Source organism: Pteropus medius, unplaced genomic scaffold, assembly GCF_902729225.1.
Source record: "Pteropus medius unplaced genomic scaffold, Ma_sr-lr_union100, whole genome shotgun sequence".
Taxonomy (NCBI): Eukaryota; Metazoa; Chordata; class Mammalia; order Chiroptera; family Pteropodidae; genus Pteropus; species Pteropus medius.
The window spans coordinates 10,084,063-10,102,977 of record NW_024356249.1 but is presented as its reverse complement, the minus strand read 5'-3'; the positions used below and the strand labels follow the sequence as shown (position 1 = coordinate 10,102,977).

General features: G+C 34.8%; 1 protein-coding gene across 4 annotated transcripts in view; it reads right to left on the bottom strand.

Moving 5' to 3' along the window:
- TNPO3 (transportin 3) overlaps positions 1 to 18,915 on the bottom strand; it is a 70,680-nt gene that overhangs the window by 13,909 nt on the left and 37,856 nt on the right. For all 4 annotated transcript variants that reach the window (XM_039860938.1, XM_039860940.1, XM_039860941.1 and 1 more), the window contains exons 7-18: positions 18,588 to 18,726; positions 17,178 to 17,324; positions 14,232 to 14,339; positions 12,449 to 12,540; positions 10,487 to 10,626; positions 9,149 to 9,340; positions 7,067 to 7,158; positions 6,161 to 6,237; positions 4,789 to 4,849; positions 3,781 to 3,921; positions 1,341 to 1,457; positions 371 to 465 (exon numbers count right to left, since the gene is read on the bottom strand). In XM_039860938.1, coding sequence (XP_039716872.1) covers positions 371 to 465; positions 1,341 to 1,457; positions 3,781 to 3,921; positions 4,789 to 4,849; positions 6,161 to 6,237; positions 7,067 to 7,158; positions 9,149 to 9,340; positions 10,487 to 10,626; positions 12,449 to 12,540; positions 14,232 to 14,339; positions 17,178 to 17,324; positions 18,588 to 18,726 — 1,401 coding nt within the window. The remainder of the gene's footprint in view (positions 1 to 370; positions 466 to 1,340; positions 1,458 to 3,780; positions 3,922 to 4,788; positions 4,850 to 6,160; positions 6,238 to 7,066; positions 7,159 to 9,148; positions 9,341 to 10,486; positions 10,627 to 12,448; positions 12,541 to 14,231; positions 14,340 to 17,177; positions 17,325 to 18,587; positions 18,727 to 18,915) is intronic.

Sequence of the window (18,915 nt, the reverse complement as noted above, 5' to 3'; positions counted from 1 at the left end):
AGGGAGGGAGGGATGCTAAGCTCCTCAAGGAAAAAGTTGAGGTGAAGCATAAAAAGTTACAACTACAGGGGATTTGAGAGACTATCTAGTCAAATGTTTCTACCAAGCTTATTTTTACTGTCTTGTGCATGTCCCCTGTTCATGACAGGAACTCAGCTACCTACCTCTGCTCCTAACCAACTTTTTTTCCTCACTTACGGCAATCGGTATTCTGGTTCAAAATTTAACTGAGTTATGAATTATTAATATTAATCTACCTACTCCATTTACCTCACTTCACAGAGAAAGAAACAGTCAGTGTTAGGTGACAAGACTAAGCAGTAAGGGGGGTGAACAGTAAAAGAAAGGGTTGTTCTTTAGAAGGACTGACCTGGTGGCTAGCCTGAACAGGTCATCCACGGTGTCAGGGTGATTCTGGAGCCCATTCTGCTGTTCTAGGAGCTGAAATGTGGGGATGCACAGTGCCTAAAACAGAAGTGATTTTAAACAAATGCTTTGTATATAAATGCCACAGCATTCAGATCTTCTAAATGTCACAACATATCCAAAGGGAACAAAGAGGGGAAGCACGGACAGGAAAAGACAGAGACTGTGATGAGAATCAGATCAAGAAAAGGAAGAGAGAAATCTTTCTCGGTTGATATGAACAGTTTTCACATATGAAATCCACATTTCAGAAATGGTAGAGGGTATGGATATTAATTGATGAAAATGGATGTATGTCATTTCAAAGTTTTAGAAGTTTCTAAGTAAAGACTATGCATATATCCTAGATATGGTTAGTCCACTAAGGGAATAGATGTGAAATTCTAATCATAATATATGAAATAGCAGATGAAATTTTAAGGGAAAGATATCTTGAGAAAAGGAGCATTGTAATTTAATTCCTAATATATTTTTCCCCTTTTGCAACTAGGAGGGAGAAAAAAGAAGTACATGAGGAGTCTTTTCCAATGCTTGCTATTTACTCTAAGTTCACCCCTGCTAAGTAAACTACTTTATTGGCTGTTTCAGGCAGGAAATTAAAAATAAAATCATGCTTGAGCTTAGAGATCCTTTATTTTAAATCCATTTGCCTACTCCCCACTCCCCACAAACACCTATCTCTGGCGTGCATAAATTAGGCAGTAATATCTGTAATGGTCGTTACATTTGTGTGGTCAATCTCTTCTTCTCCTAAGCAGTCCTGTCCAGAGAACAACTAGGACGTTTTTCTACCTCTCTGTTATTAGGAAATCAACATGCCTGGGGCAACAGAATTAAAGGTCGGTGAAGAACACACTGCTGAGCCTTTAGACTCTCTAAGCCAAACACTTCTGTACTCTTCAAAGAAAATACACCTGGAGCATGTCTAGGAGTCCCTGCCGACAGCCCTCTTCCATGCCATACTCATCCACGAGGATACTACCAAGGTACAGGAAACAGGAATGCTGATGGACATGGTACACATTCACCATCTGCCAAGGGAAAAAACAATCAGTTCAATTCTTTACTTTTCAATAAATATCAACTTAGAAAGCTGTCTAGAAGAAATTTAAAAATAGATTGGTCTCTTCTCTTTAAGACAACATACTAAAGCTTGTTGGCAACATTTTTTGAAATTGAAACAGGGCTCACTTCCTCAATAATTTTCAAATACTCTAGACTTCTTTTGAGCCTTTGACCTTTAATCATGCCAAAACAATGTTACAAGAGAATTATATAATACTTCAAGCTAGAAGCAATTAAAGAACTATTATCCAAGGCTTGTGTAATATTTATAACATCATAGCATAGTATACTCTAATTTTCTAACATCTAAAAGTTGCTCTTATGTGCATTAAAAATGACTTAAAAAAATTAGTATAGACATAGCAGGGACAAAAATATCAAATGCCTTCAACTTAGAGGAGATTGTGAAAGTGTTGTTTAAATTGTGAGTTACTCTTTTTAAGTAATCTTTTACTTAAAAGATTAAACCCCTCCGTTTAATCTTTTAAGTAAAAAAGTGTTTCCAATTAAGATACCTGAATTTCAAAAGAATAGAAATTTTAACACAACGTACACATTTAAATTGAATAATTTGTTTAGGAATTTTACCCTACTATCCTCCAAAAATTAAAAGGCTTCTACACATGCATCTATTTATAATGCCATTATAACACATGTATTGATTTTATTATATAAATTCAACTCTATGAACTTGATAAGGGTAGAGTAACTGACTCTTACCAGCATATACCATGGAAAGAACCTAACATGAGAACTATCAATCTGTTCATTGTTCTATACTCAAAAACTATATGTTCTACTTAATGAATAATGATTTAAGCCAGGAGTTGGCAAATTTTTTCTTAAAGGGGCAGATAGTAAAATTTTAGGTTTTGCTGGCCGTACAATCTTTTAACTACTCAACTTTGCCACTGTAGCACAAAAATGGGCAATAGACAATACATAAATGAGTAAGTATAGCTATACCTCAGTAAAACTTTATTTACAAAAACTTTACTTATAAACTACAGGCCCACTGGCTGTAGTTTGCTGATCTCTGATTTATGGTACTTTTAAGAATAATTTTCATGTTTGTCACATGTGTTGACTTTAGAACACACTTCTATATGACGCGTTACTCTACTCTATTGGGTTGGTCACATATTTAATTAGCAGGAAGAAAATTAAAATCGTGAGGTATCCTCCAACAGCAAAGGGGCATTAAATCAGGTTATATTGAACCCAGAATGTATTTCACCAAAGAGGACCCTTGACCAGAGGTGGACACAGCCTAAATACAAACTACATACTGTTGTACTCAGGATATAGTAAATATAGAAAATCACCAGAAATTAAATACCCGGACAAACTTTAATCAAATTTACAATTTAAGGAGGCACGGTTGTGCAAGTGCCAACTAACACTGAACAAGCATGACCCTGACTGAGGGTGAGTTTTTCCCTTAAAGTGCAGAATTTAAGGGGACGCTCACTATCAGGGTCAGCTCCTAAGAGTGTTCGCCTCCTAAAATCTGCACTGTTGGTGCCCTGCCAAAATGGAAAAAGGTCACTTCAGGTTGGGTAGGTGCAGTCTAGCCTAAAGCCTTGTCGTTTTCCTCACAGAATGAGTGCAAAATTTAAGAAAGTCCTTGCTCAGAGTCCTGCAAATGAAAGACTGGCACCTGGTCTTGCCTCCCTCAATTTTGTGCCCCTTGCACCTCACTTGCCTCAATCTTGTTCTGGCTCTGCTATAAGGTTAACATCAACACAAATTACTTAGCAAACTAAGTCACTAGTCATGGGTGTCTCATATAAAAATCTAGATAAGATCTTAAGAGAACCTCATACAGTTGCGTCACCATCATAATCACATATCGATCTTGGTGAATAAAAGAGTCAAATTTATATCCTGACAAATAAGAGACTTATGTGAACAACTGCCTATGGTCAAGATAGAAGAAAATCCCTTTGGGTCAAAAAACAGCAAAGTTTAACTTGCCACATTTTAAAAAAGGAAATTAATATAAAAATGTTTATCATTGCTATATAAGAGTTGAGCACTAAAGTCATTCTCTTTTCCTAATTTTACACCGGAATGTACTGCTAATTAGACTATCCCTATACAGAATATACAGGCTGTTTCCCTCATAAGACAACACACCTATCAAAGCCACTACTTATCTCTTTCAAATATTTTTTCCTTCATATTTGATAAATACAAAGTATTTCACATTTTATCAGCAGAGTTTTTGTTCTAAAGGCTCCTTTTTCATTCTGCACACTTTACATTTTCCTCTTGTGGAGAACTTACCTGTGTGACTAGTGGCTGTAGCAAGGCTGCAGATCCTTTGCCTACACAGCGAACAGCAAAGCGGAGGCATCTGCAACAACGCTCTACAATTCGATTATCAGCCCGGTGCTTATTTAGAGTCTCAGATAAAACTGGCCATATCTGAGTTAAAGGTAAAAGAGCACAAGACAGAAAATAATGAACAACTAAGAGCTTAAAAAAAAATGTTCCCAAACTGGTAACATTTAATTTGGCTTTTAAATAATTTGGAAAAAGCTTCCTTTTATAGGCCTGATTCTGGCTGGTGGGTATGTATACACATGTGCAGAGATACAATACATTATTTATCACTAAAACACAATCATTTCTTATGAGAAGCATGGTAAATATTAAGAACATGTGTATCTTTACCAAAAAATAAAGATACACATTTTCCTAAACTTTCAACTTCCTGATTTAGGATGGGAAGAATCAGGATGAATTATAGAGGAAGAAATGTTAAAAGATAGTTCTAAGGTATGGAAGACCTTGAACAAGAGAACTAGAATTAAGAAAATGACATTTTTTGATATCATTGAACACACAGGATATCTGGTGTTTCCTCCCAGAATCTGAAAAACATTTCTCAAACCATGCCTTTTGATCCTTACATTACCCTTAGTGGAAAAAGCATAAGGGAAATAAGCTATCAGTGGGGAAATCAAAGCCATGAAGGTTAACTGGCTTTGTCAAAAATTTTTTGCTAGTCTTGATCAGGCCCCCTAGTAACTCTAGGATTTTCACAGTTCATCTCTCCCTACTTCTTTGGCCTCTCAATGTATTTCCCTACAGCCTGTTTTCCTATGAAACCTATAATCAAAAACATTTATTTAGATTGTTCTATTTCTCTTTTCATTGATATTTAAACTGTATCAACAAATTGAATCTTCCTCTGAACCTAGAAGAAAGTACCTTCTCACTTTAGTTACTCACAATATTGTAAAGAAAAAGGAAAAAAGCCTTGTTCCATAGGCATATGTTAGCACTTACTTCCTGTATGACTTTTTGGCACGGATGATTCTGTCCATTTTCCACAATGGGATTGGTGTGTCTGGTGGAAGGCAACAGCCCAAATCAGTGAAAGAAGAGCAATTTCACTGAGAACCCAAAGCCCTGCCCATTAGTTTATTTAGTACCAATTTCACCAAAACAAACAAAAAAACAGATAGTAAAGTTATTTTTATGACTCAACACCTTTTCTTTCTATTCCACTGAAACAAACATGAGCACATAGTTTAAATCACTCTTTTTTTTTTTTTTGCCACCTTTAAGCTACTTCTACCAGAACATGTAAACTCAAACTAACTATGTCATGAATTGTGACAGCGGGGCACTTACGACTATCTTTTTCATTTTTTTCCCCTTTATAAACCTGAATATGAAGTCTTTTCCAAATTAATAAATATATACAGGTTGTCTGAATCCACTGAGAAACCAAGAACTGCTCCATCTCCAGCATTAAGTCAAAAGCTTTAGGAACTCTATAGTCTACCAAATAAGTTTCTCATGATTCTAGTCTGACCCCAAGGATGCACAATATGGGCCCACCTGCAATATGTTAAATCCAACTATTTGTCTAGTTCTAGAATCCACTAATTTGAAGGAAAGCAGGGGGAAAAACTGTATGATTGATTACCAATCTCTTTATAAATGAAAAGAAACTCTTTATACAAGGAAAGCATTATACCAACTCAGAAAAAGATACCTGTTGACAAGAACTAGTAAGCTAAAACAATGCTTATTTTGATGTATTTCACAAGGGCTTTTATGCAACTATTACCCTGATATCCCAGTTATACCTGCAGGTCTCACAAATTATAAATTATGTAACTCAAGATCACTCTTCGAACACTGTCATTCAAATGCTTTTTTAATTATGAGGCTCCTCTTGACTTCAAAGAAGGATTAATTTCACCTGGTCACTGAAGAGGCTTATTTCTTTGTACCCACACACTATATAGTGTGTCTGAGTGTGGTCCTTAAAATAGCAAGCAGCAGCAGCATCACCTGTGAAGTTACCAGCAATGTAATTTCTTGGGTCCTACCCAATCAATCAAACACTCTGGGAACAGGACCTAGCAATCTGTTTTGATAAGCCCTAATGGTGACTTTGGTGCACGCTAAAATTTGAGAATCACTCATCTACAGACAAGAAGAATTAACTACATTTTAAAAGTCTTTTGACAAAGGTCTACCAAGAACAAATTCTTAAAATTTGCCTTTGCCCCAAGACTTCAGGTAATGGCCTTAGTCTCCTGACAGATTATAGGAGGTAAATGGAAATTTGAAGAAAAAACCCAACACTTGCTAACTTTAATAAATGGTCTAATTTGAGCTCTTAACCCAAGACAGGCCTTCTTACCTAAATATTACTGCAAGACGATCTAAGAACACAGTGGGATCTGAGGATATGCCGTTGCTGGGCTCCTGAGACAAAAGCTGAAGAGACAGACATTAACACATGGTTGTTATACCTGGAAACACTGCAAAATATACTCTTATACATCAACTTCTGTCTCGATCTGTTTTTTTCTTGAAAGTTACTCAAAGGTGCAAACTTTTAATTAATATTGCCAAATTACTTTCCTCCATCTTACTGCTTCCTAACCAAGACTAAATATTACTAACATTTTACTATATGATCATTGTGTAGTAGAAAACATCATTTAATTTTTTCCATTTACTTTATTATGATTAAGATACTACATATGTCCTATATTAAATTATAAGTTATATATAACATGTATTACATAATTATATTCACATTTCGCTTTCTATTACAAAGTTTTAAAATTATAGTTTTATATTTCAAGAGATAAAGCAAAATGCCCCTTATTCTTTCCTAAAATTTCTTAAAATACTTCCACCAGCATAACATTACAGATGAACTTTAGAATCATTTTGTCAGTCTCCTAAAAATCCCATTAGTGTGTTCACTGTTAATGAACTATAATGAAATCTGAGAAGAGCTGACATTTTTACAATATTCTTCATGGATATTGGGTAGGCAATGATTTTGAATGCTAACCTGAATGGTATTTTCTCCATTATATCTTTTAAATAGTATTACTGGTATAGTGAAAATCTATTGACTTATAGACTACTTATTCCATGCATACAGCTTTGATAGACTTTTTAATTTTAATAACTTTTCTGTTCATTCTCTTGGCTTTTCTAGGTAGATGAAAGATCACTTGTATAATAATTGTCTTTTCCTAACATGTAAACATCTTATATTTGTTTCTCTCCCTTACTTAATTTGACTCACCTTTTTCAACGCCATAACCTGAACAGAACATAGTTCACTAAGACATTCAGTAATCTTATCCAAAGGTAATCTGGCTAGAACAAGTGCTGTCCCTAAAAGACAAAGGAAGATACAAATGAGGAAAATAAAAGCTGAATTAAGGTAATTAATTGGTCTACATAATATGGTTAATGGAAAAGGTTGACTAATTCTATTCTTTTAAAAAGATCAGCACTGTTTTTTCAAACCACAATATTTTGTTATTGATGGATGGTTTTTCTTTATTTGGTGTAGCCGACCATACTGACTTTCATACTGACATTTACAACTTAAGTTAATATTAAATTATTTCTCTTTGGCAGCCTATCAGTTTAAAAATGTTTAAATATATTTTCCCTTTCAATTCTTCAAAGACTTAAAATATCCTTCATAAAGCCAATGCCAAAGCTATTTTTATATAGCACAGTACAACAGTTCTCGAACTTCCCAGAGATTCTGATTTAGTGGGTCGAAGAGAGCCTTTATTTTTGATAAGCACCATAGTTAATTCTTATCATCACAGAAGTTGAAGAAATACAAACAATTTTTTTTGAAAGAATGGGCTGAAATGAGATTTAATTCTAGTTCTACCATAACAGAATTTATGAGCTGGGTAAGGCATTCTCTCTGGGCATCAGTTTCTTTATCTGTAAAATGGTACTAAAGCACCTCCCCCAAATCCAAAGGATGACGTATGAGACTAGGTCCCTTCTAGGACAAAAATCCCTTCAGTATGATTCTTCTCATCTCCTAAAATTCCATTTGACAAAACAGTAATCAGTCTGTAAATCTTCAAACCTAAATAAAAAACTGACCTGATTTTTCCTGACAGTCTATTAGCCATGGATGTGTGGACTTTTATTTAAAACTCAGGGGGAGAAAATCTAAGTGAAATATAATTTTTCTCCTTCTAATTCATTCCTACATAAAAGAATGTTAACTAAAAATGTTTTGTATTATCTAGAAGATACCACTGAAAACTGGGATGCCACACTCTATTACAGGTTAGACATCACTTGAGCATCAAGGTTAAATTTCACTAGAAACTGACAAAATAGCAATGATAACCACAGTAGTAGTTACGAAGAATATCTGAATCTGATTTAATGCCTTATTACCTATGCCTATGAAGGGAAACAACAAAAATTCATGCTACCAAAAAAAAAAAAAATCTGCCTTAGAAAATGCAGTTACACTGGCTGTAAAGGAACTTAGACATAGAAGTGAGAAAGAACAGAGCTAGTTCACATGTAAGGTCATCCAGTCTTGCCAAGGCTGTTTGCCACTCACAGAGGCTTAAAAGATGCTGCATGGATCATATTACCCAGTCTTTTATTTGCTATACCCTAGGCCCCTCTCAACTACCAGCTGTAAAGACTTTACTATCTCTCAAGATACCCCAATCTGTTTTCAGAAAGTTTGGTTAGAAAGCATTTTCTTTCTATGAGCCAGTAAATTGTCAACAGTTGATTACTCACTCATAGAATAAATCTATTCCCTTTTTTATAACATAATATTTCCAATATTTAAAAACAGCCATCATGTTTCAAGTCTCTTCTAAGTCTTTTCTCCTAACCTTAATATCTCGAGCTCCTCTATTACTCTGAGCTTCATCACCACTCTGCTTCTAGATAGGCAATCACTCACTAAGCTGATTAGTAATGGTTAAAGACCATTGAGAGACCAACTTACAGAAGTGATCCAGGCACACTACCTTTAAATTTCCACTTACCTCTTTGGTATGGCAATGCTTATATGATCTCACTTTTTATTCTTCCTCCAACTCAAAAAGGAACTATTTTTAGTTTGAATGTGTTATCTCCATCCACCCAAAATCTAGGTCTGTGCTATACATATTGTAAGCAGTTTGAATTAGTTATATAGCTTTAAAATATTCTAAGAATGCATGTACACATAATCAACACCCTCTCCTCTTGAGTGGAAAAGCCACCTTCCCCATCACTAAGTACATTGCAACTGAAAAACCAGGACATGACTGATATAAAGTAACTCCCAGAAGTGGCTTAGAGGAGACTGTTCCTGGTTAATAGCTTAAGTGAATACCTTTTAGCAAGCCCACAGCAGCTTCTGGAGACAACATGAAGGAATCGAGGGAACGCGCAATCTCCAGGAGTCCATTAAAGTGCTGAGCCATGTGGTCTCGGCAGACAGAGCAAATGTTATGAATGGCTTTGGCTGCAGCAGAAGCCAGAGGCTTTTCGCACAGGCCTTTCATCAAATAGCCCAACACAGGGTCTAAGGAGAAAAGCCATATAGTAGAGATAACATATTTGAAACTTAAGGAAGACTTCTAGTTTGTTAGAACAGAGGTTTTCATTCCCTTCTAAAGCAAAAGAACTATTTTTAAAAATAAAATGTGTTCAAACTCCAATATATAAAACATATAAAAATAGAACTGATCTCACTGACATAGTGTCAGGGAGCCCCAAATCTTATCTATACATCTTCCATTTCTTTTCTCATGGCAGTCAACTACTGCTCGTTGCTAGGGCCTCACAGAACACAGTTTGAAAACCACTGGTAGATATGATCATCCAAGAATTAAGAACAGGGTAATGAAAGAAAGAATGTAAAACTCAGAGAGCTACCATTATATTCAGAGGTGAATCACTTTGTAAAAACAGCGTACATTAATCAAGACAATGACAGTTACTCAAAGCTGACACTTTTATACTTACTTCTTTATAGTTATAAAAGGCCTTAAAAACTTGCAGATGGATCTTTAGCACTTCTAGAAGAATTTGTTTATTTTGCTTTACCAAATGTGAATAAATGTTCCAAGAAAACTGATTACTAAGGTGAATTACTATAAAGCAAATCCTACTTATCTTTTACCTTGTTTTATAAAAAATGTTTTTCTATGAAAAATCATGTACAGAAACAAAAAAAGAAACATATGTTACTTTTTAAGCAAGTGTTTCAGTCAATAAAAAAGATCATGTGTAAAATAAAATCAAGTCAAAAGGTGGTGATTTAATAAAGATAAGAACAGGAAGCACATCAAATTGAGTATTTAACACTGAAAACCCCTCTCCTTTGCTTTAGCATATTAGTTGCTTATGAGTTAGAACCATACAAGAGTCTGATTAGCTCAAGCGTATACCAAAGGCTAAAAAGGCAGAAATGTTCATTCTGAAGCACGGAACTGGCAGTGAACTTTCCCCTATCTAGAGATTTAATTTTTCAAAGGTCCTTTCTCCAAAGTCTGATCACATTGTTTTATCAACTAAGTAATAACTTAGAATATCTACTCTTGGCATCTAAAAACATTCTACCTATCAGTAAAAGAGAGAGCAGGAAAACAAGAGTAAAAATGAGAGAGGAAGAAGAAAATCAGAAAAATCGGAAGCGGCAGCTGCTTAGAAGAGAGTTCACACATACCAAGGAAGTGAGGATTTCGATCAACCACTTCGCTCATCTCTCCAACCAATTCAATGCTGGTGTATCGCACAGCTGTATGTACAGTCTCTGGGAGACGAACAACTCCTTCTAAGACCTCCACAAGTGTTGGATTATTCTCCCTGAGTACAGAAGGCAAGCACTCACAGTTATTGATTTCAGAGGTTAGGTTCTGGCTAAGTAACAGGCTGCAATGACACAAATCATTGCTAAAGGGCTTCTTGCTAAATAAATAATCATTTGGATATAAGTGCTTAACACTTGGTATGCAAGTTTTTTAAATCCTCAAAAAAGGGGAAAAGAAAGAAATGGAAGATATCTTTGTTTTAGGAGAAGCATACTGCTCCTTAATCTTCTGAATGCCAGTGAAGAGTCTAAAGACACAGCCTGCTATCAAATAAGGCTCTTCGAATTAGAGAAGCAGGCATTTACTGTGGATGAATGTCTTCTTTTAAAGAATCTGTTTTATTTATTCCTATATCTGCAGCACCTAGAACAGTGCCTGGCACATAGTGGGCACTCAATAAATATTGCTGAATGGCTAAATAACGAATAGTTCTCACAGACTATTTTCTATTAGTTGTTATTCTACAAAAGATTTCTTAAAGCTGGATACTGGAAACTTTAAGAACAGGTAAGCATGGTGGGCCAGTTCACTAACTAAAGGAACAAGAACACAAGCTGCAAGAACAGGTAAAGGTACCCTGACTTGAAATATGAGGGAAGACTAAAGTTAACCAAATACTTTTCACAGCTCCATGAAGTTAATTTTTCCTTCTCTTTTTTTCATTCCCCAAGAATACTAGCAGAAGTTCTTTAAGCAGAGTAGAGGACGCCTTCAAAGTGGTAGAACACAATCCAGAAATGAAAGATGTTTAAAATATAAATAATATCCTGGATTAGAGGAAGAGCATTCCCTGCTGATAAACTAAGTCTTTTAAGTCCTTTATAAACACTAAAAAATTACAATCATGCAGTTGGCTTGAAATGTAGATAAGCAAAAAACAAAATAAAATCTAGTGTCATTTATTTCCTAGGGTCACTAAGCTAATTATTGATATCCTCTACCTATCCTTTTTCACAACAACACTTATCAGTTAGAACATTAGTGATTTTAATAATCTTCAGGCTGTCACTGAAGGTTCCAAAAGACACCAAAATGGGTTTAAGAGCCAATAGTATAGTATGTAATTCACGACCAGAACTTTTTAATAGAGAAAAACAAACCTACCCTGTGTCCTTGAATATTTACTGGATTAGAAACAATGTAAGATTTCATTGATTAGGCCTTGTAAGGCAGATAAGAAAGAAATACTGTATTTTACACAAATACATGCTTTATCCATCTCTCAAATCAAGGCCCTGGATAGAGAGCTCGACTGCAGGTATCTGATTATAATATAAGAAAACCTGACAAATATTAGCATCGATTTAAAAACTCACGGCACAAAGTAAACTGTTTTTGGAAGTCATGTTAAAATCATAATCAGAATTTCTATGCCAAGCAATTAGAAATCAAATTCTAATAATTTAAAATTTCTCAATGACAAAAATAATAACTGCCCTTTAGATTTTGCTACTCTTTTAGGTAAAACAGTGCCTATGTCTTGCCTCTCTGAAATTCACAAATAATTATCTAAGACAGAAAAAAGGAGAACAATGTTTTTGATTATACCAACTTTCACAAAGGATCCTCAATTGGAAAAATAAATCAGCATTCTTTTCCTAGCATCAAGAACAAAATAATTTTAACTCTAGGAAATGTGGTTAAAACATAGATATTAGCAGTGCATGCTACTCTGGACTAGATCTGGAAGTCAGAAGACTAGACAGAAATTACAGAAGTTCTAAGAGTTTCCAAATATATACCGCATGAGAAAAATGGTGTAATTTTCCTTCCTTTGATATTTAGAGTTCCCAGCAAAAGACTTATTAGACACTCACGGATCAACACTCTTTGCTATAGCAGCCATGATAAAGAGAACCGCTTCTGTCACCTCCCAGGGTGGGTTGCCTTCTTTCAGAGTAGAATATAACTAGAGAAGAAGAGGTGGATTACGGATCCATTAAAAGGAAAACAGAATAGAATTCCAAAACAAATAAAACAAAAAATCCTGTTAAGTTAAAATAAATCCAGCCCCTTGTTTCTAAATCTAAAAATCAATTGTCTCTTGGAGCCAGGGGAGAACATTATTTTCACAGCTTCGCTAATTATTAATCCATAAGTAACTACTAATTTAATTTTTGAAATAAACCCATTTAGGTTCCCAAGAGTATACCAAGATTATTGTCTGCCCCCAAAAATGATTATTACGGAAAAAACAAAACATATTACATGAGTGTCTTTTCCTGATCCTAATAATACCTGATAAATACATAAATACACTTAGAATTGAGATACAATGTAAATCCTCTCTCTATATATTAGCTTTACATTTCTATTGTTTTTTTGACTACTCTGCATCAACACTAATAGTATAGATTAAATTCCTAAAAAGTAACTGTCTAAAAGCACCTATTCACAATACCATGTCTAAGCCAGGGGGTGGGGGGAAGATCAAGCAGAATATTCAGAGATATCCAGAAATTTCCCAGGGATATTCATCTATGGAATGTGACTGGGCATTAGTCTAAATAGGATTTCAGTAGTCGAATAACAGAAACTGCTAAGTAAGACAAAATTATTCTGTTATAGGACTTCACAGAGCCTTTAATCCACTATTTAAGTAGTTTCCCAATTTTAATTGATAATAGAATCTTTTTTTGCCAAAGAATATCTCATGAGACTGGTATCCCACAGAATACATCCTGGACAATATTGATGATTTATGTAAATCTGTATACTGAGGCCTAGAGAAGAATAAGTTAATTTGCTCAAAGCCACAAAGCTAGTGAGAAAAAGAGCTGAAATCTGAACACAGTTCATCTGAACCTGTTTTCTGAGAATCCCCAACCCTCTGTAGTTACGTCTGTAAACATATTTTGCTTAATATAAAGGAAAAGTTATAATTTTATTAACTTTCTAAATCAGATTATGCCTCAAAATATACAAAATGGTTGGGTTACAAAAAAATTAAGTTAGTTCAGTATTGTTGATAAAGCATCAAAACTAGTATTTCAGAGCCCAGAGCATGATTGAGCAATATGAAAACCACTTGAAATTATGCTTATGTTAAGTGATGTGGAATGGTGATGATTGCGACCTTATGAGGTAAAGTGTTACTCACTGATTGTCAGGAAAACCACAGGACTATGAATCTTCTACTCTAGTATAGTCACCTCTGGGATGAAACTGCACAGGAATCTAACCGTAAGTGTGGACAAAGGAAATGCCAAATAACTAAAAGAGTTGCCAGGAGTTGGTACATAATCATTAAAGCAGAAAAACTTGCTATTTTTCCTGGCTAGGTCCAAATTCCCTACAAGTATCCTGGGGGCTTTAAAGTTTATCTACGATCTTCCACTCCAACTAAACAAGTGGAACAGCTCTCATTAGCAAGAGTCATAGAGCAAACCATAACTGAACCATCCACAGACTGCAATTAGTTTTTAAGATAGTAAATAAACAGAGCTACTATATGCCAGGCAGTGTGCTAGGCACCTGCATATCTATTATCCTACGTAGCCATTGAGACTGAAGAAAAAGATGGAACATTTACAGAAGACACAGAAGTGAATACAATTAAAATGATTATTAAAACTGGTAAGAATCTCCAAATGGGCTTACCTGAGCAAAACACTCCATAGACCCAATCAGGAAAATCAAGTCTTTCACCAGGTCTGATACCCTCATCCGAAACTCGCCAAAGTCATCAGTCTCCTCAGGAACCCCCTCCTGAAATTTCAAATCAGATAACATTTATTTTAAACTTCCTGAGACTTTCACTGACCTCTAAAAAATCAAGAATAAAGAAGAAAAAGCCATTAAGCAGTCCAATCCCAATGAACAAAAGATAAGTCACCTAAATCATAAGGACATTTTACTATAGAACATCTCCCAAACTTTTAGGGTATGTCAAGTCAGTACAACCTATTCTCTACCAGCTTTACTATAAGAAACTCTATGACTTCATTTTTTTTTTTCATTTCCAAGTGGTAGGGATGGGAAATGACCTAGAAGATGTGGTAATTTAAGAGTTAATAAGCTTGGTAAGATCTAGCTTTTTAGTACTAAACAAGCCTCTGAAGCTTTATGGTTCAAGATCTACTAAAACCAGCCATTAAAACAAACTTGATACAGAATAGAATTTTAGACTTCAAAAAGAATTTTAAATAGGTGAACAGCTATATAATAAAACAAGTATTATAAAATTTTAATGGTAGAATTAAGGTAGTAGGTATACAGATATTTACTATAAAATCATTTCACCTTTGCTTATTGAAATTTTTCATTTAAAAATACAGAGATCATTCACATTTCATGTTTCTTAAATATTTCTTATTCTAACATACTCCTATGAGTAAACAAAGGCTTACCAATTGTGAGATGGTTAAAAGCATGTATAAGAATCTTGGACCATAAAATCTGAAAAAAAAGTCCTAATTACTATTGAGAATTGTTGATCTAGCTCACTCTCTTTGCTTTAGGATGAAGAAATTATGATGATGAAAATGATGGCTGTCTCAGATGAGATAATGAATTATAAAGCACTATACACCTACAGGTGTAGGGAATTACTTGCAAGGGAAATGTTGCCAAGGAACTAACAAAGGGAAGACGGGGATCAAGTCTAATTTTAAACCAGAGCAGCCCTGCTTTTATTTACATAATGGGCTTCCAAGTAAGATGAAGTTAAAGATAGGATTCTTCGGTTAAAAAAAAAAAGTGCTGAAAACCGCTAGACTAGATCACTAAGGTTCTGTGGAGACACAAAATACCATGACTCAAAAAACGTTAACATAAAAACGTCAGTTTTAATTTTAAGCAACATGAAAAAACTCACTCCAGGTCCTAAGTTAAAGGACACAGATTAAACCAATCAATCAACAAAACAACCGAAAGGATAAAATAAATGCTGTAAAATTTGAAGACACTAAGCCAAAAATGGAGGTTGAAGAGTTTCTAAATGGACTATTTTATAATATTTCTAGTATATTTTCTCCTAAACAAATAGATTTCTGTATTTTTTTTTTAAAATTATTTAAATTAGTTTCGAGCACACAGTACATTGCTTAAACATCTAATATAGTTCATAAAATGATCCCCCCAATTGCTCCCTCCCTCCCTTGGCTCTCCACCTAGCCATCATGTTAATACTAACTGCATTCCCTCTGCTGTGCTCCCCATCCCAGTGACCAACTATTAACTACTAATTTGTACTTCTTTAACCCTTCACCCCGTTCTCCCTGTTCCCCAACCCCGCTCTATCTTCTGTCCGTCACCAAACTGTCCACTATATTTGTGAGTCTGTTTTTGATTAATTTGTTCTTTTTGTTCCTTAGATTCTGCATATAAGTGAAAGTATATGGTATTTATCTTTCTCTGTCTGACTTATTTCACTCAGCATGATAATCTCTAGGTCCATCCATGTCGTTGCAGATGGTAGGATTTCATTTTTTTTTTTAATGGCTGAGTAATATTCCATTGTATATATGAACCATAATTTCTTTATCCAATTGTCTGTAGATGGGCATTTTGGTTGCTTCCATATTTTGGCTATTGTAAATTGTGCTGTCATGAATACTGGAGTGCATAGATCTTTACGAATTATTGTTTTGGTTTTCTTTGGATAAATACTCAGGAGTGCAATTGCTGGGTCAAAAGGTATATTCATTTTTAATTTTTTGAGAAACCTCCATACTGTTTTCCATAGCGGCTATACCAATTTGCAATCCCACCAACAATGGATGAGGGTTCTTTTTTCTCTGCATCCTCACCAACACTTGTTATTTTTTGATTTATTGATGATAGCCATTCTGACAGGTGTGAGGTGATACCTCATCGCGGTTTTAATTTGCATTTCTCTGATGATAAGTGACCTTGAGCATCTTTTCATATGTTTATGAGTCATCTGTATTTTCTCTTTGGAAAAGTATCTGTTTAGGTCTTCTGCCCATTTTTTAACTGTATTGTTTGTTTTTTGTTGTTCCTGTATTTTCTTTTAAATTATAAAGTCGATATAAATAATATCAACACAAATGTGTATATACAGGAGGGAAATCATGTTATTCTCCACATCCTCACAAAATATTTCACTTTTGTGTTAGTTTTAATCTAGTCACAAATTTTATACTATTAAAGTATAAAATTTTACATTCTGATTTTTTTTCATTTAGCATACCAGCTATCACTATTTTAAGTCATTATTTTTAACTGCTGCATAATGGTATATCAAGCTGCTATATAATTGATGTAATTCTTCTTATACTGTTGTATATGGGTTTATCACTTTTTACCTTTATAGATAATGCTTTGTATATAAAGTAGCTGTTTTTCTCTTCTGCAGAATTATTTAAGGTAAACTCCCAGGAAAAATACTGTCTCAGCAGGACTGATTTCCTTTTATACAGGCTTAATACTACTCATTATACTGGTATTGACTTCTTCAGTCTAAGTTACAGAATGACCGAAAACCTGAAGATATCATTAGCTTTAGTCTCAAAAGTTCCTTTTCAAATTAGCACTGAAAAGAGGAGAAAATTGAGATTTAAAGAAGCAGAAAAGAGAACTTACATGGTCTGGTTCCAACTGGCAGTGTCGAGCTAAGGCATGAAGCAGCCTCTGAATGTAAGCTTTGAAGATGCCATGAATAACTTCATCATTAGTTTTGTACAAATGTTCCCCTAGTCGGTACCAAAAGTTAAAGGAAATTTCTACTACCTGTTAAATTAAAAGAGAAAAAGGAATGGAATGAGCCCTATAGGAAACAAGCTATCTTTTAAATGAAAAAGTGAAACCAGTTAAGAAACTACCTTTTCTCTAGCAGATATATTATCATCCTCCCAAATTAACTTCCCATGTTAGGCCCAAATTCCATTTAGGATGACTGGCCTTATAGTCCTCGTTTAGAACTTCCCCAACAGTACACTGGATTCTAAATTTAGAGATAGGCAGAATAATGAAAGTCTCTTTTAAAGTCATTTTTCCCAAATTCTGAAATCATTTCATTTTATATTTGGAATTACAACACCTCTAATTAGACAAACCATCTGCAAATCCCTGACCATATCAACTTTGTGTCACTTTTATTTGCCTGCTTTCTTGAATGGGAGAGAAAAAGGGAGAAAAAGTCTGGGACATAATCCACAGCTTGCTTACGGCACTGTTTAAAGGAATGATGATTATTATGTAGTGCTATACTTACTCCCAAAAACGTTTTGCGTTTCATTTGAATCTAGAAAATACGGCAGTAATCCTCATGAGATTACATCAAGCAAATAAATATCACCTTTTATGTGATAACAGAAAAAGAGTTGTGAATCACAGGACTACTGTGCCCTCCGTAAGACAGACCCTATACCATCCTTTCTTGTTCAAGGATCCAAAATAGAGCTATTTAAAACAATACCCAACTTGGGAGTTCTTTCTTATTTCTTATACTACTAAGGAAGTAAAACTACTTGAATAAATGAAGAGATTTCAAAAAAAATCTAGCAAACTTAAAAGAGGCAGGGTGTCTTACAGATTTTGGAGTAAAAGAGACTCTTTAAGTCCTTCTAATCCCTTTTTCATTCTCATCCATAATTTGGAGACAAATTTTGGATGTTAAGACTTGTGGAGGTACAGTTAAGATGTGGTGTGGAGGGGTGCTTTTTTTTTTTTTTTTGCAGTAAAGCTCTAAAGAACAACTGGAGCTAGAGAGGGGGCTGAATAGAAAAGCAATAGGCTTTCTTTCTAACTGGTTTCTTGAGATACATATACCAGTCAGCCCAGCTAACCAGGTAAAAGTAAAACAGAAAAAGATTCAAAGCAGAAGCCCGAACATAAGTTTTTTAAATCCAATACAGAGGAAACCCCAATACACATGAATTAAAAAGACCATAATTTACTACTAATAAAAAGCTGGATGGCAGACAACGGAATATGGATAACATGCAACATAAAACTTGGAGATGGCTTTATTATATAAAGTATGAATACTACCTCATACTGAGGATGTCCTGCACAGATAAGAAGTAGTTCCAGAGTTCGTAGGTCCCCAAGACCTTGGCCTGGAGTACAAACAATTTTTTCAAGAAAAGTTTCACACAGTTCAGTGAAAATACGGCAGTAATTCAGAACTCTGTAGATGAAAGAAGAATGAGAGCACCAAGTCAGAAATCTGGGTATTGTTATGTACATACTCGCCAACAGTTAATCAAATAAAAGGATCGTCGGCACAGGAGACAGGTAGTGGTTATTTGCTATGCTGTATCACTATCTCCATAACAACCATATATCTTTACATAATATATTCTGACACATATAAGCA